This window comes from Protopterus annectens, chromosome 15.part0 (genome assembly GCF_019279795.1).
Source record: "Protopterus annectens isolate FY-2018-M chromosome 15.part0, PAN1.0, whole genome shotgun sequence".
In the NCBI taxonomy this organism is placed as follows: Eukaryota; Metazoa; Chordata; order Ceratodontiformes; family Protopteridae; genus Protopterus; species Protopterus annectens.
In genome coordinates, this window is record NC_056749.1 from 733,957,258 (window position 1) to 733,978,679 (window position 21,422).

General features: G+C 41.6%; 1 protein-coding gene across 1 annotated transcript in view; it reads left to right on the forward strand.

The window, feature by feature from the left end:
• The window catches only part of IDS (iduronate 2-sulfatase), a 480,980-nt gene that overhangs the window by 399,038 nt on the left and 60,520 nt on the right, over nt 1-21,422 (forward strand). The window contains exon 7 of the mRNA XM_044057590.1: nt 19,435-19,561. Within this exon, the coding sequence (XP_043913525.1) occupies nt 19,435-19,561 (127 nt within the window). The remainder of the gene's footprint in view (nt 1-19,434; nt 19,562-21,422) is intronic.

The window sequence follows — 21,422 nt, forward strand, 5'->3', positions numbered from 1 at the left end:
CTGGTTTCTTCTCATCTGCATATTTTATCAGGTTTAATGTAGGCCAGTAAGTTATAGCCATTAAATAAACACTGAATAAATGCGTCTCCAAAACCGAACTCTGGTGATCTTGTGTGCTTGATTTGTAGTTCCCATCACACCTCCAGTCTTAACCCTCTGTTTTCTGTTTGCATTTCAGTTACCTATCTGTTTCATTATGCAGTATCAATTCCAGCCAAATGTTTAACATAGTGACTTACTTTAACTGTATAGCAAAGGTTACTATAGTCCAGGTATAGGATCTGTCTGACCTCATAGTTTTCAAGCCTTACAATCTTTGCAGGTCTTTTTAAGGTATTGTTCACATCCAGTCTTGTTTAAAAGGCCAACATGTTTCCTTATTCCACTGCAGCCCGATGCTTTCCCAAGTTATAACCAGTTTTTTTTTTTTTTTTGCTGTGTAATCTGATCCTGTTAAAGGGGATTCTAAATTTATCTTTACAATTTATTTACTAAAAGATTAGATCCAGGATGTTTTTCCCCTTTTTTTTGATTTGCATGTAGTCTGAGCCAACCTATAGCCATGGAAGTATTTTCCCAACGGAATTCAATTGCTGACAGTTGTTTTTCAGCCTCTGCGCATTTTATCTGTAGGAGATTAGCAATTTATGGAGTAATTTCGTGCATTTTGGAGTTACTCTGTCATAGGTGCCAGGGAAACTGAACATTTCCAGTCATAACCTCGGGTCATCAAAGGAACTGCAAAGTCATTGATGTTAATACTTTTGTATTTCCAAAATTGATGGCCTGTCTTCTGTTTTAAACCCCCATTTCTGAGAGGATCAATTGAGAAAGGAAATGTGGCAAGGAATTCAAACAAAGGTAAGTGCAGAGTGTGGAGAAAACGAGTAGGCAGTAGATGGTGAGCAAGAGGAGATGTAAAGGAAGTTAAGTTGGTGAAAGAGCGAATATGGTGTCATTCACTTTTGCAGAATGTAGAGGGATACTTACAGTCTGGGACTGGAAGAAGAAGGGGTAAGGGTAGGAGATATATGGATAGGGAATAAGCGGAAGTAAAACCGTGGCAGGAAGGGAGAGCACAGTGTGGGATGAAAAGAGTGGGCTAGCTTAAACACTGAGCAAGAGATGGGCAGAGATTTATGGGTAGAGATTAGGGAGTTGCTATACTAATGATGGTGGATGCACCTTATGGAGTGGTTGTAGCCAGCAGGTAAGGGGCAGTTAGAAATAATCTGGTAAGATTTGTGAGAGATGTGGAAAAGGTAAATGTGGAAAAACATAAGGAAAAGTGGGGAAAGGAAGACTAAGAATGTGGGGGAAGAGTAGTGAGGGAGAGATGAGCAGATATGGGACATACTGAAGCAGTGAAATAGGTAGCGCTATCATTAGACTAGTAGATGAGGTCTGTACTTTTATGGTAGAGAATTCCGTGTTATATGAATAGAGTAGGGTTTCTGCAGTATGGCTAGTATTGGAAATCTGATAAGGAGCAGGCAGGTAACCTGAACATGTGGTGATGACATAAAGGGTGACATATGGATATGGTGGTATAGGGTTAGGAGTAAATGTGCTGGTGGAGCCAAGATAGGAATTTAAAGGCATTGTTGTTTAAGATAAGTTGAGAGGATGGGGGCTGGGCTAAGAGAAGAGAGAATTGATGCTCGTGGTGGAATGAGTGAAACTGCACATAGCTGTAAAATGGAAGTTGGAAGGGATGGGTGAAAATTTATTCAGAAAATGAGGGAGGAAGCTGACAAAAATATAGTGTTTGAATGAATCAGAAATATTGAAGTTGAGAAAAAGGGAAGTAGAGATGGGGACCATATAAAGGGTTGAGTTAGGCAAGACTAGAGCGAGCAGTTAGGGTATACGTTGGGGAGAAGGGTATAGAATAAGGATGAGACTATGGCAGATGGGGAATAGGAAAGTTTGAAGAGGTGTTAGGTAGCTTTATGTGTGATTACATAAGGAGGAGGAGTGGATGTGTATGAGTCATTGTGGTTGTTTAAATGTGTATTGAAACAAAAAAATAGGAAGGATTCTGGGTGACATAATGATGATTGTGTGACTTTTTGTTTTGTGAGAAAGTCAATAAAATAATAAAGTAAAAAAATGCATCCCCCATTTTTTCTATATTCAGAAAAGAGTAATCCATCCATCCAATGCTGTCAAGTTACATATAGGACCCCGTTAACTGCCAAGCTCTCTACCCTCTCTCTATGCATGCAAATGTGCACGCGTATATATATATATATATATATATATATGTATATATATATATATATATATATATATATGTATATATATATATATGTATATATATATATATATATATATATATATATGTGTATATATATATATATATATATATACACACACACACACACAGACACACACACACATGCACACACGCACAGACATACATAGACACACACACACACACACACACACATGCACGGACACACACACACACACACACACACACACACACACATGCACACACGCACAGACATACACAGACACACACACATATACACGCACACATGCACACACGCACAGACATACACACACATGCACAGACATACACAGACACACACATACACAGACACACACACACACACACACACACACACACACACACACACACACACACATGCACAGACATACACAGTCACACACACAGACACACACACACAGACACACACACACACACACACACACACACACACATACATACACACACACACACACACACACACACACACACACACACACACACACACACACACACACACACACACACACACACACATACTGTTTAAGGTTGCCCCTTTAGGATACAATCCCCATCTTTTAGTGATTTTGTTTTCCCCTTTGCTCATTCTCTTTATTTCATCCATATTCTTGCTTTTCCTGTTATCTCTTTCTTCCTCCTTACCCACTTCTAATGTTTCTTATCCTCTGGAGCACACTTTTGTTCAGACTGCTACTATTAATAACATGTTGATGCATTCCCCACAGCTTTCCTTGCTTGTTTTCTTTTCATGTCTTTTTCAGTCTGTTGTTTTTGTTATTTGGTGCCATGCTTTTTTTCTTTTTAATTGCCTCTGTTCTTCTACCCCATGAGTAATGTTGGTTAAGCTCCCTGTGTTGCCTTCCTTTTTATGATTTTTTGTGTCTGTTGTTCCCCCTTATTATCTGTTTGTTTTTAGATTTTCTTGTATGTCTAGAACTCGTTTCTCTCCAAATGTGGTTTAGACTACTTAACATGTGAACAGGGAGGAGGTTCAAACATGCACCTCTTGTCTGCACAAAACTGGTGTTGTAAAGTTAAGGAAGTGTGGATGGCAGAACCTTGATGGTAGATCTGAGCATTAAATTGCCTTTTAATCGCTGCCTCGTCTAACCATTGACTAGAAAGGATTATGTTCACATCTATTGTCCACTTCAGTGGAAGACAAACGGGCTAATCACAGATCTTGGGGTAATGTGTGCCAGTGAGTAAATGCATCCCATCCCTTATTTAAATGTCCAAACTGCACTCATGATCATCCTGCTCTTGGGGAGTAGTTTATTTAATACCCTGGCCAGAGCGCTGTGGGTGTACTCTGGCCTCAAAAACCCTTCTTCACAGGTTTCCCACTGTGTATCTGGAAGGGTTTAATCCCCAGGAATATGGATAATGCACCAGGTTTTCCAGCATTGTTACTTCTGGCTCAGGTCTGCAGTGTCCTATAGTTTTTTGATGTGTAGTGAGACCTGCCCTAAAATATAAGGGCGCCCACCCTGAGGAAGTGTGGTGTTGTGCTAGCACCAGGCTTCCATCCATGCATTCTGTCAGCAGATGTGTTTCTGTACACTGGTGCCACAGTGCGTCATACCTGACATGCTGTTATCGAACAATCACATAACATGCCACACAGTGCATCATACCTGGCATGCTGTTATTGAACAATCACATAACATGCCGCAGTGCATCATACCTGGCATGCTGTTATCGAACAGTCATATAACATACTGCAGTACATCATACTTGGCATGCTATCGAACAATCACATAACATGCCACAGTGCATCATACCTGGTATGCTGTTAACAAAAAATCACATAACATGCCACAGTACATCGTACCTGGCATGCTGTTATAGAAAAGTCACATAACATGCCACAGTGCATCATACCTGGCATGTTATCAAAAAATCACATAACATGCCACAGTGCATCATACCTGGCATGCTGTCATCGAACGGTCAATCACATACTGTAACATGCCAGAGTGCATCATACGTGGCATGCCAAACAGTCAGTCACATAACATGCCCTGGTGCATCATATCTGGCATGCTGTCATTGAACAGTCAAGCACATATGCCGCAGTGCGTCATACCTGGCATGCTGTTATCGAAAAATCACATAACATACCACAGTGCATCACACATGACATGCAGTCATTAAGTAGTCAATCGCGTAACATGCCACAGTGACTCATGCCTGGTGTACTGTCATTGAACGGGTTCCTATTATATGATCGAAGATGCATTCTTTCGAATGCGTCTTGATCGGACTTTAACTCACGAAACGGCAAAATACCAAAACGGCATATAAGCAATTTCTTTTGCTTGGCTGCCTCCATTACTTTGCCGTTTTCGTCAGTGTAGTGCGATGTCTGAGTTGGTATATTTAAGTGGGAGGGGTGGGGGGGGAGAAGCCCCCCACTTTATGTAATGTTTTAAAGTTTTTTTTTCTTTTCTTTTGTGGAACAGCGATTTTTTTCCCTTGGAAAAAAATTGCTGTTCTAAGTGTTCGGGATTGTAAGCTTTTTTTTACATGGGGTCGATAAATCAGTGTTTGCTTTTTTAAGTGTTCGTTGATTTAATATAGACCCCATTGAATAGTCACATAACATGCCACAGTGCATCATACCTGGCATGCTGTTATCAAAAAATTAGATAACATGCCACATTGCATCATACCTGGTTTACTGTCACCAAACAGTCAATCACATAACATGCCACAGTACCACAGAACAGTCTAGAGATGAGGGTAAGTGGCTCTTTCTTCCTTCCACCTTTCCATATTCTATGAGTATTTAGGGGATACTGAAGCCATTATTTTTGAGATAAATACAGATAAAGAAACTTCGTAATTCCTACAATTATAACCCCTCCCCACCCCACATTTTTGGAGAAACATTCCATCTCATCATGTCCACCATCGGCTTGCTCATGGCCCCATTGTTCCCAAAGAAGTACCTGAGCAGGTGTTAGTTTGTTTCAAGCCTCCTACTCATTCTTCACAATATTTGAAACTGTGCATCAAGGAGTGTTATGCATACAGCTCAGGAAGCACCTGGATCCCATGAAGGCAGATTCCTTTTATCTGCCCCCTGCTGAGTGGAATACAGTTTTGACTAGTTACATAGACCACGCTTCTTCATAAACCTGTTCATCCATGTGGGTCCAGGACACTGCGTTTTGCCATCTTGCTGCCCTACAATATGTAGAACCCTTTGGATATGGTTGTCAGGAAGGCATTAACTTCTGCCACTTTGAGGCTCAGCTCTTGTAATTATTTTCCAGTGAATCAGGTACTGTAAATTTTTGGCCCTCTCTTAGCTGTCTCATAACATTGGGTCAGAACTTCTTTTTGTGGCTTCCTCTGTGAGCTGCCATGTGGCCTACTACAACTTTGGCTGTGCTGACTCTAACAACTGGGGTAGTAGGCCAAGACATGTGCCTTTGCTGGATATCATTGATGAGGCTGCCCCTTTGTTTCAACAGGCCATTCTCCACATACCTCTCAACTTCTTGGTGCAAGAAGTCTGGACAAAGCCTAAAATAATAGGGGGGCAAAGTCCCAAAAATAGGGATGGATTTTAAATATTATTCTTATAAACATAGAAAGTTGCTATAATAACATAGTGTATGTTAGCATGCATTTTCTGAAGGGTTTAAAGCCTGAAACTCAAATGTATGTCATTATTTAGTGACTGCAGTCCTCCGTGATTTGTCAGAAATCCACAAATTGTTTGAGGAATAGACCAAAAATATCAGGCACAACTCTGGACATTCTGCAAAAATCTGGACAGTTTAGAGGCATGATTCTAGATGACTCCACCTATGGGAAGCTCTTTTTTGGACATCCTTCTCAGGGATCTGATAAATGACTTCCTGAAAAGGGAACAAGCTGTTGTTACTTTGGAAGGAATTTATGTTTAACCCCCCCCCCTCCTTTGCCTCTTAAATTTTCTTTTAGAGGAGATAAGCCTGCTAAGAAGAAGGTGAAGACTCTTCACAGACTGATGAGGCCCCCTCAAGCATCAGATGATCTTATTACCTTTGTTCATGCTGGCCAAGTGTACCAGGAGAGTTCCCAACCATTAATCAGTCATGATCAATGTGTAGAACTGTTGGGGGATGGTGTCGTTCTCTGCAAGTTCACCCTAGCTTGGAAAGGCATTAAAAAAAAAAAAAAAAAAAAAAAAAAACAGTTCCCAACTTGGTTGTGGATGGCCAAGTTTCATCTGAACCGTGGTTTTCTCAAGGAGGGCCTCCTCCAAGGCAAGCCTTTTCCGAGTGTCCTTGGGACAGGCTCATATATAATTTCTCAAACAGGTGCTTCTGTTGAGAATGCAGTAATTCTAACAGTAATCCTTTCAACAGTAACACTAATGTACAGAAAGCCAAATATATGTCCTAAGTCCAAGACTACATTACTTGAGAGTATTCCTCTTACTTCAAGGTACAGCATATTCAGATTAATATAAGGTGCTGCATACTCAGGTTAGTATATATAAGTAACAGGGTTGTGGGGTCCACATGCACCCTGTGGATGCTGGAGGAGGTCTTTGTGATTTTTTTTTTGTAGTTGCAGGACTTGCATGTAGGGGTCTCAAATTCATGTTAGTGAGTCCTCACACAAGCATTTTCTTATATTTAAAGGAGGCAGAAGCCTTCTGTCTCTGCCTAGACATGTGCAGCTTCAGTGAACACATTCACCAGATCAGTTTCTAGATGATGACTTGCCTGAGAGGTCCCTACTGCACTGGGGAGGCTGGATAGTAACGTGGGTGTGCTGGGCACCTTTTGCCAATTCACTGTTGAGATCCATCTATCCATCCATCTGTGACCCCTTCCTCCCACTTGTTTGCACATCAAGAGTGACAGTCATCTAGAGCCAATAGCCATACCCCCAGGAGGCTAACCCTGCTTGGATCCCCACAGGAAATTTCTTAATTTTGCTATTGTGGGACCCCACTTCCTTTACAGAGTGACATTTTCTTCTGTTTCGTATGTTTTAGTAGTAGTAACCATTACGGTGAAGGCCTTGCAAATAAAGGAACTTAGTCTTCAAAATTAATGGCTTCTTCTTATTGAGACATTTTCTGGTTAAGTCTCTGGACCTGGAACACCTGCAGTCTTGGGGGGGGAGGTTCTATCCTATCCGATCATGTCTCTCTCAGGATTACCTCCATCAATGAGGAGCTGGACACTGTCCATTGTTAGCTACTCTTGCCCATAAAGTGGGTTCACTAGGTCATTTCCTTTCTGTCTGCTTGAGGAGCTTCTAGGCCCAGACTCCGTTTTGTCATATGGTCTTAAAGGCAAATATAGTCTTCATGGTGCCGTTCATATATCATAGGATGCTGATGTTGCATTAAATTATGAGATGCCAGTGACTGCACAGTCCCACCTGCTTACAGATGTGTCTGAAATCAGAGCCCTGTCTCTGAGCTCTGAAATAAAAAAGCAGTCCCAAACACTCCCATTACAAGTCTGTCACAAATTCTTATGTTGGATGTTAGTTAATCAGCAGGCCACTTTGGCTGTTGTACTTTTCAAGGTGCCTTTTCTTCCTGTAAGCATGGTATGTTCATATTAACCAATTGCAGCTACTAGTAGCTTTCCATGCTGTGATAATGTTTACTCATCCAGTGTTACAACTAATCCATTGTGTTTTTACCTAAACAGACCCCTGCATTTGCTGAGAAGACATTGCGAGTGTAATGGTGGATCATAGAGTAGGAAATCCCTGCTTCACAATTTCATATCCAAGGAGACCTGAACATTCTGTCAGATGGTGGATATCTGATTAACTCTTTCCAGGATTAGGTATTCCAGAGATGGAAAGAGGTGTTCCTTTATGCCTTCATACTGTTGTCTCTGATTCCTTGCCTCATTGCAGAAATTCTCAGAAGAAATTGCAGGGTTCAACTCTTTCACCTCTGGGTGACTGACCATGATTTGTTTTTAGGTCCTCTGGTCCCTTACAGTACAATAAACCTTCCCAATAGAAACCAGGAATTTCCACATTGTAAGGGTAACAATAGTTCTGCCTGCATGACTCCTTGGCCACAGTGTCAGAAGTGATTGAAGCTGCTAGGAAGCCTTCTCTCCAGCAGAAATAGTATACAAAGTGGAAGAGAGATAGAGAGGTATCATTTATGGGCTACTTCTTGTTTTGATTGGAGGTTAGCAGTAAATAATTTGTGTAATTGCGAGTTACGCAGTGCTCAAATTTTGTGTATGCTCACCTGCATAAAAAGCTTTGTTAATGTAATCTTTATTATTTGTTATTTTAGCATAGGAGCTGGTGCCCTCCCTCATCTGCTGCTGTTGTATAGTTTTAAAAGTGGAATGGTGGTTTAGTGGGTGGTGTCATTAACTCTAAGTAATGGAATTAATAGCAAACTGAATAAAAGCTCTATGGCAAATCATTTTATCTGTCTGCTGCGTTTTAATTTCTGTGTTTAAGGAGATGTCACTCTGAAATCAGCAGCTACATTTTAAAGGAGGAGGCATAGGTGTTTGTCTTCACGCTTCACTTGGGACTCTGGTTCTGTATTTTCGTTTGAACTGGAGTGAGCTGTATGGCTGCTATAGTTTGGTAAGGTGCTAATTTAGGTTGCATGAACAAAACTGGTCAGCAAAGCAAATTAGATTGCAGTTTTTTTTAAAATACAGTTTTATTTATTCCATTTGACAAAAGTTAGGTAACTTTATCTAATATAATCCCCATTTGGTTTGTACCTGTCCAAACACTTGTTACAACTAGAGCAACCACAATGCTTTCTCATTAAAAAAATTCAAGAAACTGAATCACAAAAACAATGCAGATCATCTCAAAGCCTGTTCCGTGATCTCAGTAGGGTACTAACAGGTGATTTTTGCCTCGTGTATAGAACCTCATCAGACTCTATCCTGTCCAGCCTGTTACACATCGACAAGTCCAATGGTAGCATGAACACCCACTCTAGGGATCTCAGTTTATTTTGCCACTTAAATAGAACATGTTAGAGGGTATGTATGTATGTATCACAGAGAATTCTGTTTCTCATTCCACATAAAATGAACTACTTCTCTTACTCCATTCAATCTGGAAAACTGCAAATTAATTCCCAGTTTTGGACCCATGACCCTCATGGAGGGGGGGAATGAGTAAATTTCCCAACATAACCTTGTTCTGCCCAGCTCTGGGTTATTGATATTTAGAATATAAGAGCTAAACACTAATTGTGGGAATGTTAGGCTAGGCATCTTAAGATCCCCAGGGATCAATAGCCTAGTAAGTACCTGTGATCTGACTGAAGGTTCCGGCTTGTCATTTTAAGACCTTTTATAAGCATAATTTAGGTAAGGATTCTCAAACAGAACTTGCACATCTAAGTCATGCTTGCCCCTTAATAATCAGTTAATGCCATTCTTTGCTTTCCCATTCAGTTAGTATTCAAGTACTTTTAACATATATCAGCCTTGTTAATGATATGGTTCTCATGTATTCTATGGTCAGGATGGATTTGTCGTAGAATTATAGATTAGTATTAGGCTAACAGCCCTTTATGGGCCATTTTACTCCTAGCCAATTACTCCATGTGAGAATCAAACTTTCTCCTTGTGTTTGTAAGGTAAACACCTTAACTATCATGTCAATCTCCCAACCCTGCTTTTGATGCCCCTCATGACCTTGTGAAGAGCACAGCTTGATATTGTCTGGTAATGCATTTTAAGTGGGTTCTATGTCTTCATCTTCTGAGTAACCCCATAATTCCTAGGTACTTGAATTTCATGACTGACGGGCTTGCCCATCCCTCATTTGATCCCGCTGGTATGATAAAATTGAAGTTATGGTCTTGGAAGACTCTTAAAGTGTTGTAACTTCAGGCCCTTATATGTAGCAGTTATATAAAGGCTTTTGCAGAGGCTGGGTATCTGTTAAAAGTGGTCCACATTTCCTTCTAAAACTGGATTCAGAATTACCCTTAAATTGATCCTGCCATTTCACAGGTTTCTTCGCAGGTGCAAAAACCAGTGAAGAAAGTACCCTTCCCACAAAGCTATATACCAGCAGCACTTATTTGGTTTCTGAAGCAAGTGCATGAATACAAGATAGAGACCAGGAAGGTGTCAGTAATGCACTGGCCTTAGCTCCCTCTCTGTCCCAGTATTACTTACCCACTGCCTGTCTTACTCCTTCAGTATGTAAATTACTACTTCATCGCAGGTTGTCTTAGTCTAGTCAAGACTTTTAGCTCAGTACACCTAGGAACTGGCATCAGTTAATGAATTTCTGCTGACCAGGGAGGAATAAGGATGGTGTGGACGTTCTAGTCCTTGCTGTAATCTGTGCAGCTGGGATTCTGAAGAGATGCGACAGTCTTTCAAAATAATGAAACATAAAAAGATCCAAAAAGAAGAGATTGCATATGTGAGCTTGAATCTCTGGTGGTATAAATCTATACTAAGATACTGCTATCTGATTTGTGTGAAGAGAGGCGCTCACAAGTTCTTCTTACTTGTCCTAGGTTCTGGTCACTATTAAAATCAGATATTAGTGATGCTGACAAAAGTGGCAGTGGGTGTCTGCCAGACTGTTGAGTTTACTGCACTTTTTATCTGGTGTGTGTATGGAATTTGCCTTGCGTGTGCTGGATGAGTGCTGGTGCCTTGTCATTTCTGCTGATGTGATGCCCGTACCCTGGCCCAGCAATCAAGGAGCCTCAATCCTCACCATTAACACCAGAGAGGGCGTCTCATATAAGAGGAAAGGATAACAAATACACACAGTAAAGTACAATTTCCCTTAAGTGCACACAGAGATCACAGTCTGTCTGGAGCTGGTTGCTCCCTTGCTCCCCAGGTCCTCAGTAAGACTCTCCACTGGCACAGCTATTGGGTCCAGATCTCGGCCTAGCTGGCAAGCTAACCTCCAGTACCCTCTCTGTCCGACCAGTGCTTCTTGTCCCTGCCCAACTAGCTGACACACACTTTGAGATAAGTATTTATACACTTCACAGACACTCCTGGGAAAGGCTGACACAGATTCTCCAGCTGTGCCCCTTTACCCAGACTATACGCTAGTAATTACTGCCACCACCAGCTAATAATTATCAGCTACCCAAAGGCCCTTAAAAGGGTGTCCAATTATTACTGTGCAATATTATTATCCAATTGGTAGTATAGCCCAGGGCTAAAGCTATAGGAGTGGTTTAGGCAGTAAACTCTATAAATATGCAATGTACTCTACAGCTTAACTTATCTACATAAACCAGCCACAGGTAAAAGGTTTTTAAAATGTTTAATAATTAATTAATTAAAACACAAGACAATACTACTACACCACAGTGCTATTCAAGAGTTCAGAGATCACACAGAAACTTAAAACAGTACAGTAGGAAATTCTGATATAACAGAAAACACTTAGTCTAATCTTTATAGTCCTATCTATTTCTACAAGAAAGCACTCTTCTAAAGTAACTTACTTACATAGAGCAAGGCAGAGCTAGTCCATGATCAACATGCTTAACAATCTCTGGTTCTCACTGTTTAAATTGAAACTCCAGTTCTGATAAACATTAAATCACCTTTTTCACCCTTCCTGGAGTTCCAAGGGTACACATTAACTACATTTACATTCTTTTACACTTCGAGCAATAAAGGACATTCCACATGTAAATTCTGGTCATTAACTTTAGCCTTAAAACAATAGGAAGGAAACCTTCCTCTAGCCGGCCTGGAACCGACTTGTAAAACATCAAAGGCAATGATGAAATTATTTTAATTTCAAAGGAAAGATTTGAAATGCTTGACTTAGTTTTCCTTACAGCAGATGGCAATGTTGCCACATTGTTGAAACAGCATTTCTTTACGTTTAAGACACAAGCCTGTATTTTACATTTATATTTACAAATGCCAGAATTATGTATCAAATTCTATTTGAGTAGGCTGGCAGCCTTCACCGTTCTCTACCAGTCTTCACATCTCTTCCCCCCCAGAGAACTCAAGCTAGTTTTTCAAGCGACCCTTGATAAGTGCCGCTTGAGAGGGTTAGGTCTATCTGAGTGTACCTCACCCCATTCCCTGTCTTGAGAGCACATCTGCATTGGCATTGCTAATCTCACTGCGGTGCTGCACTGACATATATGCTTGCAACCCCAGGCTCCATCTTAGCAACTTGGCATTTTGCTGGCTGGCTCTGTTTAACCTTATTAGAGGGTTGTGATCTGTCATTACAGTGAATTTTCTTCCATACAGATAAGGCTGAAGTTTCTGCAGTTCCCACACTTTGGCTAGACATTACTTTTCTACAGCTGCATAGCATTCCTCCCTGGGTTGGAGCCTATGACCGAGATAAACCACTGGGTGCTCTTTTGCCTCTGAAGAAATCTGGCTAAGTACAGCCCCCACCCCAAGGTTCGAAGCATCTACTTGCACAACAAATTGTTTGCTGTAATCTAGACTGGCTAACACAGGTAGATAATTATGTAGGTGCTGAGCCATATCCTGAGGTTTAGGATGTATGCCACAACAGACTCCTCCCAAAGTTTCTTTAAGCTCCTGAAATGCCTGCTTAAATGCTGGGGTCCATACTACCTTATCTGGTCTGTTCTTCTTTGTCAGGTCTGTGAGGGGAGCAGCTATGGTACTATAAATAGGAATGAACTTTCCATAGTATCCTGCTGTCCCTAAAAATGCCATCACCTGCTTTTTAGTAACAGGTGCAGGCCATGCCTGAATGGCTTCCACTTTGGCAGGGTCTGGCCTTATCTTACCACTCCCCACTCTATGTCCTAGGTAGGAGACCTCCGCCATACCCACCTGACATTTGCTCAGCTTAATGGTCAACCCTGCCCTCTGTAGTCTGCCCAGCACCTCCCTGACATGCTGAAGGTGCTCTGGCCAGTAATGGCTGTAGATGGCAATATCATCTAGGTAAGCAAGGGCAAACCCTCCTGCTACATAATTATCTACCAGCCTCTGGAAAGTCGCTGGGACATTCTTCACCCCAAAGGGCATCTTTGTGAACTCATACAAGCCAAAAGGAGTCAAAAAGGCTGACTTCTCTCTAGAACTGGGAGTCAAGGGCACCTGCCAGTAACCCTTGGTAAGATCAATGGTTGTAAGATACTTAGCCCCACCCAGCTGCTCTAGGACCTCATCTGTCCTAGGCATGGGGTAAGCATCCGACTCTGTGTGACTATTTAATTTCCTATAATCCACAAAGAACCTGTTGCTGCCATCCTTCTTTGGCACCAGCACCACTGGGGAGGCCCAGGGACTGTTGGACTCTTGAATCACCCCTAGTTCCAACATCTCCTGTACCTCTTCCTTCAGGGTCTGTCTGACTGTCTCAGGCACCCTATAAGGGGCCTGCCGAATAGGCCTTTGGGGTCCTGTATCCACCTGGTGCTGCACCAGGTGGGTGCACCCTGGTTTCCCAGTGAACACGTCTCCAAGTTCCTACAACACTGCTTGGATGTCTTGAACCTGGGTAGGAGATAGCTGCTGGGACATTGCTACCCCTTCCACTGAGGTGTCAGTTCGAGACTCACTGAGGAGATCAGTCCTCAGATCTCCCTCAGACTCCTCCTGCAATCCACTGCAAATGCTCAGCACAAGGGCCTCCCTATCATGGTAAGGTTTCATCATGTTAACATGGTACAATTTGTGCCCCTGCCATCTGCCTAGCAGTTCCACCATGTAGTTAACATCACTTACCTTTCTTACCACCTTGTAGGGTCCCTCCCAAGCTGCTTGCAGCTTGTTGTGTCTGACAGGAATGAGAACCATTACCTGCTGCCCCATAGCATACTCTCTAGCTTGAGCATTCCTGTCATACCACATCTTTTTCTGTTGTTGGGCTTCTGCCAGATTCTCCTGGGCCAAGCCCATGAGTTCCATGAGCCATGTCCTGAGGTTTAGGATGTATGCCACAACAGACTCCTTGTGAGACTCGCACTCACCTTCCCACTCATCCCGAATTAAATCTATAGAGGTCCCCTCACCCTATGCCCATACAGCAACTCCAAAGGTGAAAAACCTGTGGATTCCTGGGGAACCTCTCTGTAAGCAAACAACCGATGGGGCAAATATTTGTCCCACTCCCTCAAATGCCCATAGCATGGAGTTGATTGTAGAGTTTAACTTCTCAACAAGACCATTAGTCTGGGGATGGTAGGGGGTGGTCTTCATGTGCTTCACACCACAGGACTTTCGAGACAAGACAGCAGGTCTGACATGAAATCGGCACCTCTGTCAGGCAGTATTTCTTTTGGGAAACCCACCCTGCTGAAAATCTCTAACAAAGCATTTGCCACCTTCTCTGCCTCAATGGAGGACAAAGCCACCACCTCAGGGTATCGTGTAGCAATAATCCACTGCCACTAGGATATACTTTTTCCCTGTGCAACTTGGGGTACTCAGAGGGCCCACAATATCCATAGCTACCCTCTGAAATGGCTCCTCAATCACAGGCAAAAGCATCAAAGGAGCTCTCACCTGGTCTCCTGCCTTGCCTACCTTTTGGCACTGCTCACAGGTCTTGCAGTGCCCTGTTACATCTCTGGAAATTCCAGGGCAATAGAAGTTCTGCATAATACCTCTCTTTGTACGTTATATGCCCATATGACCTGCAAAGGGAATATCATGGGCTATGGCTAGAAGTGGCATACGGTAGGCTCTAGGCACTACCGACTGCTGTACACTCTCACCTTCTAGCCCTCCCTCAGGGGTCCACTATCTGTATAGTAACCCTTTGTCCCAGTATACAGATTCCCCCTTTCCTTGAGAATCAGGTGCCTCCATAGCTACCTGCCTCAGGCCTTGCAATATAGGGTCTGAGAGCTGAGCCTGTCTCAACTCTCTTCTTGTAACCCTTACCAGCTCCCCTTCCACAGGAAGTCTGGCATCCTCTGACAGTGGTGCCTCACTGTCAGCCTGGGTACTACTACTCACCTCTACCTTTGCAGTCACTCTGTCTAAGGGGCCATCAGTACCCACAAGCAGCTGTGGCTCACATTCAGTCTCACTGTTACAGAGTAGCTCCCCTCCCTGAAGTAACAACCTCAGCAGTCCTGGCTGCAAATATGCAGTCTGTCTGGGTCTGCCCCAGGCTATCAGACTTACATGCTTGTCTCCTAGCCTCACTGCATGTAACTGCATAAGTACATGGTACTGCTTCATCCAAATCCTTCCCCCTCAGGACATCTGCAGGATGGTAGTTTAGTACCCCTGTTGTCTCAAGGCAACCTACTAGTGGCATTTTGTCTTTCCCACTTACTGGCTTCCTCACATTTGGTTCCCCATCTTGCCTCCGTGGTCACCTGTATGCCACATGGCCCCACTAGTTGCATTCAAAACATTTAACCCTAGTTCCTAGATGTGTACCTGGACTAGTGGTAGCCCCTGCTACTGGCAGATTCTGTTGTGGCAGTCTGTGCTGCCCACCATGGGTTCCTTTAGACCCATGAGCAGTACTGGGGGTCCCCTTCTTGTGCAGGGCTGCCCTGCTTGCCAGGTATAAGTCTCCCTTCTTTCCCAACTCATCTGAAGTAGCACATTGTCTATCAGCTAACCAGATCCTCATGTCCTCAGGCAAAGTGCTAAAGGCTTGTTTCCTCACCAAAAGGTCTGCCAGCCCTTCAAAAGTGGTGACCTGACATCCACTCACCCAGCTATGAAAATAAGTGCTCAGTTCAGCAACATATTCACACATACTTTCATCTGCCTTGCATCTATGCTCACAAATTTTTTCCCTATATATGTCAGGTGTTAGCTTAAAACATTCTAAAAGACATTTTTACAGCTGTATAATCAAAACAGAGCTGGGCATTTTTGATAAAAAAAGTTACAGCTTCCCCATGGAGTAAGGGGGTCAGGAACCGTACCCAGAGCCTTTGGTCAGCACTATACTGTTTGCATACCCTCTCAAACATATTAATGAAACTATCAAAATTATCCCCCTCTTTAAATTGCGGAAGAAATTTACTGACCTGTTGTGCTTCTGGGGTCCAGTTACTCCCTTCCCCATTACCTCCACAACTCTGTTGAAGAGTCAGCATTTCCCTCATGCCACCTTTTATGCTCCTTTTCTTCGGCTTCTGTCTCCAAACGCCTGGACTCCAACTCAAGTCTCTCTAGCTCCAGCTGGACTTTTAAGTCCTTTGCAGAAAGGTTGAGCTGTCCATTCTCTGAGGATATTGTATCTCCACTGCCAGTCTGATTGCCCTCCTGGATGCTGTTTTCTGATGCAGCTGTAACCAAGGCTGCAGTCAGGTCTGCCTTAGTCAGGTTTCCATGCACCAGTCCCTTAGCCTGGCACATCTCCACCAGCTGGCTCCTTGTCGGCTTTCCATACTCCTCTGCTGACATGCTGCCTGCTCACCCTGACTAGCTAAGCTAACAAAAGAAATAAAACAATTGTGAGCTGAACCTTCACTGCGTGGCTGATTTAGAGTACAAAACACCTTCAAAGGTCACTGTACATAAGCTGCAGGATTCACTCTACCCACACCACTACAAGCCAAGTAGTATTTGCCAACTAAGTAATATGTGATGTGGATATCCACAGCCACCACAAATGTGAAGTGGATCCCACCACTGCAAACCACATGTGATGCTCGCGCCCTGGCCCAGCAATCAAGGAGCCTCAATTCTCACCACTAACACCAGAGAGGGCATCTCATATAAGAGGAAAGGATAACAAATACACACACAGTAAAGTACAATTTCCCTTAAGTGCACACAGAGATCACAGTCAGTCTGAGGCTGGTTGCTCCCTTGCTCCCCAGTAAGACTTCCCACTGGCACAGCTATAGGGTCCAGATCTCAGCCTAGCTGGCAAGCTAACCTCCAGTACCCTCTCTGTCCAAGTAGTGCTTCGTGTCCCTGCCCAAGTAGCTGACACACATACACACTTTGAGATAAGTATTTATACACATCACAGACACTCCTGGGAAAGGCTGACACAGATTCTCCAGCTGTGCCCCTTTACCCAGACTATAAGGTAGTAATTACTGCCACCACCAGCTAATAATTATCAACTACCCAAAGGCCCTTAAAAGGGTGTCCAATTATTACTGTGTAATATTATTATCCAATTGGTAGTATAGCCTAGGGCTAAAGCTATAGGAGTGGCTTAGACAGTAAACTCTATAAATATGCAATGCACTCTAGAGCTTAACTTCTCTACATAAACCAGCCACAGGTAAAAGGTTTTAAAAAATATTTAATAATAAATAATTAAAAGAAAAGACAATACTACTACACCACAGTTCTATTCAAGAGTTCAGAGATCATACAGCAACTTAAAACAATACAGTAGGAAAGTTCTGATATAACAGAAAAACACTTAGTCTAATCTTTATAGTCCTAGCTATTTCTACAAGAAAACACACTTCTAAAGTAACTTACTTACATAGAGCAAGGCAGAGCTAGTCCAAGGTCAACATGCTTAACAATCTCTGGTTCTCACTATTTAAATTGAAACTCCAGTTCTGATAAACATTACATCATCTTTTTCACCCTTCCTGGAGTTCCCAGGCTACGCATTAACTGCATTTACATTCTTTTACACTTAGAGCAATAAAGGACATTCCACATGTAAATTCTGGTCATTAACTTTAGCCTTAAAACAATAGGCAGGAAGCCTTCCTCTAGCCGCCTGGAGCAGACTTGTAAAACATCAAAGGCAGTGATGAAATAATTTTAATTTCAAAGGAAAGATTTGAAATGCTTGACTTAGTTTTCCTTACAGCAGATGGCAATGTTGCCACATTGTTGAAACAGCATTTCTTTACGTTTAAGACACAAGCCTGTATTTTACATTTATTTTTACAAATGCCAGAATTATGTAACAAATTCTATTTGATTAGGCTGGCAGTCTTCACCCTTCTCTACCAGTCTTCAAAGTGATATTTTGACACAGAGTTTAATTTGGAGGAATGGTGGTGAGATGCAGGGTTTTTTTTACTGTCTGTGTCCCTAGCTGCAGTAGAAGCAGTTTGAAGTACTGGAATAATTGGAAACTTTGGTAGAAGATGCTGTTTATTATTTCTGCAGCATTTGGAGAATGGTATGTGTTCAGTTTTTGGGGAGTGCAAAGGTTTATATCGTTACAACCTAGTGACACTTCCAGGTGCCTCTAGGCATCAAATGTTGCTTGTTCATATTTGCATTAATAATTCCAAAAGTATTAAAATATCTCAACTTAAAGCTTTCACAATGGCAAACACAACTGTATTAATGCTTGGCTTCTGTCTAGTGCAGGTAGAGAGGTGGTAATTGTTGTCATGTAGTATTTATTTATATTGTCCTACATTTCATGTTTTTTTTTTTAATATTAGACACAACTGAATTGCCTCATATGAAAGCTCTCAGCTGGATGAACAAAATGCTACTAACAATATGTGTGTAACTGGAGTGGATGTTTTAAGTTGTTTACAAAATATTAAACGTAATACTTACTATGTTTACTGTGACTTATAAAATCCAGTTTAAAACCTAGAACCTAAATAAAACTACCATATTAAAAAATCTTTGCACTGAAGAGTTTGCCATTTACACTAATGTAGTAACACCTGTGGTTCCAGAGATATGAACATTGGTTTGAAATGTGATGACATAATTTAGTTCTGTCAAAAACCTTAGGATTTACCCATTGGATGTTACAGTGCAAACTTGCAGAGCTGCATTGCAGGGAATAAGTTAAATGTCGGTGTTCTGATGAGGAGAGAGACCGTTTCATTGCTTCTGTTTTTCTAGTGACATTTGTTCTTCAAACATTGAGACTTTGGTGTTTGGACTGTATTAGCAAGTGATATGATATTCAGTGAGAGCATTTTTTCACAGCTGGATTATTTAATGTTTACATAGGTTTTGCCTATAGTCTTGACTCTTGTTTGTTGAAACGTGATGGTTGTTAACATCATAGTTCTTAAACTGCTCCTGCTGCTGGAGGGCATTCCTCGAACTCTGGCTTTGCAAAATAATGATCAGGATTGTTAAATTTTATTATTGTCACAAGCTAGGTTGTACCAGTCACATTTTTACTTAGTGAAACTGTTACTGTTCTTGATTTTACTCTGTGTGTTGTCTTTGTATATCTTAAAATTTGCAAAGTTGTTTAGTAAGAATATATGTTGTGTTTTTATATTTGTCTAGCTTCTTATACGACAGAGTTACTTTGCTTCAGTATCATACATGGACAGTCAGGTTGGAAAGGTACTCAGTTCTCTGGATGCCCTAGGACTGGCTAACAATACAATTGTTGTATTTACATCTGATCATGGTAAGCTTAGTAAAATTCAATTTACAGTCACTTTTCTGTTATGCAAATTTTTTTTATTGTTTTCATGTTGATATATAAAGTTGAAGAACAATAGAAGAGTAGATTGAAATAGTTTGAGCAGGAATGCCCAGTTTACCTGGGGAGGTATGTTGTTGCTTTAGCCTTCACCACTGCCTCTGCTTCTTGGCTCCAACCTTTTTTTGAAACGGTCAGGGACTGCCAGCAAACCACTAAGTGACCAGACTTTCTGCATGAAATATCAGTCCTCTGGAATGCTTTGTCTGAGGACCTCAGGGAAACGTGTTCATAGATGTTCTGATGAAAGCAGAAAGCAGAAAATATTTTTTTTCCTTCATGTAGTCTTCAGAATAAAAGAACATGATATAACAGCACTGTTTCTTTGTGTGAACCACCATCATTCTGTAGTGATTGGTAACGTTACTGTCAATCAAAACAGCAGAATTCACACACTCAGTACATGGCTGCTGGGCATTAATCATCATGTTGCAGTATACAGACTGATTCCATAAGAAGTAATGCTGGTGGAACATTTTTCAAGAGACCCAGGGAAAGATAATCCTTGAAATTCATGTAAAAAGGAACATTTTTTTCTACCTTTTTCATTATTTTTTGAAAAGTTATTTTTCTTAGGCTACTAATTGTTATATTTCTTCATAGGTGAATACTAGGTAACTGCTCTGAAGGGACATTTTAAGCCAAGTCAATAACCTGAAGTCAGAATCAAACCCTGTACCTTTTGTCTGTGAGGTGAAGATAATTATGGCAGCCCCTAAACCTCCTAAATAAATACTAGGTTGTCAGTCTGCAGACTCTTCATAGGTAATTACTGGGTTAATTGCCCTTGTGGACCATTTTAAGCTTAGCCAATTTAATTTTTAAAAGTAATAATCAAACCCTGCACTTTGTGTTTGTAAGGTAAACACTTTAAGTATTATACCATCCCCCAACCCCCTTAGCCAATAACCAGAGATCATAATCAAACCTTGTAGTTTGTATCTGTGAGGTAAAGATTTTAGCCATTATACCAAATCCCCCAAACCGTAATATTTCTGTAATTTCTTCTTTACTGTGCTGTTCTGTGCTGGTCTTTGCTGCAAAGGATGAGAAGACCAGCTCACCCACCTGGTAATCAAACTGTAAACTTAATAAATAAATTGCTATTAGGCACCCCCTATTAGGGTTTCTGTTTTCCTCCCTTTGTTTACATGATTAGCATCTCATATTCTAATGCCATTTATCAATATCAGTGTTGGGAAAGTACAGGGTGGTCCTACTGCTTTTCATGCAGATATTTCTGTTATGATTGTCATTTGAAGTTCAGAAGCATTTTTTGCACCATTGTGTGTTTTGAGTACTATAACAGTGTAGTTTTAGGGAGTTGACAAGATGGTGGAAGTGTAGGGTGCTGGTCTTTGCACTGCTCCACCTGTAGGAGTTTTACTAGTAAGGTTAGTGGGCATTTAAGTGCAGGAATTACAAACAGTGCACTTAAGTATAGAACTGTGGTCCCTTTCAAATTACACATTAAAAAAGTATTCACTCCCTCTGGCAGGAACATTTTATGTATTAAAGAAGCATTTCAATAATGGTGGGCTAGTTCAGAGGTGAGTACATGCAATGTTCCAGTGGGAAAGTGACTTCATTAATAGCGTTGGTGATTAAACTACTGGAATGAAATGTTTGGCTGCCGTTTAGCTGCAGGATTTATATTTGTTGAACCAATTTTTGTATTTCTCGGTTATAGAATTTAAGGTCTAAAGGCTGAGCTGTGTCTTGCTGGTGTAGTGTTCATCCATATAAATACCTTGAGATAGCAGTGAGCATTTCAATAATAATGGGA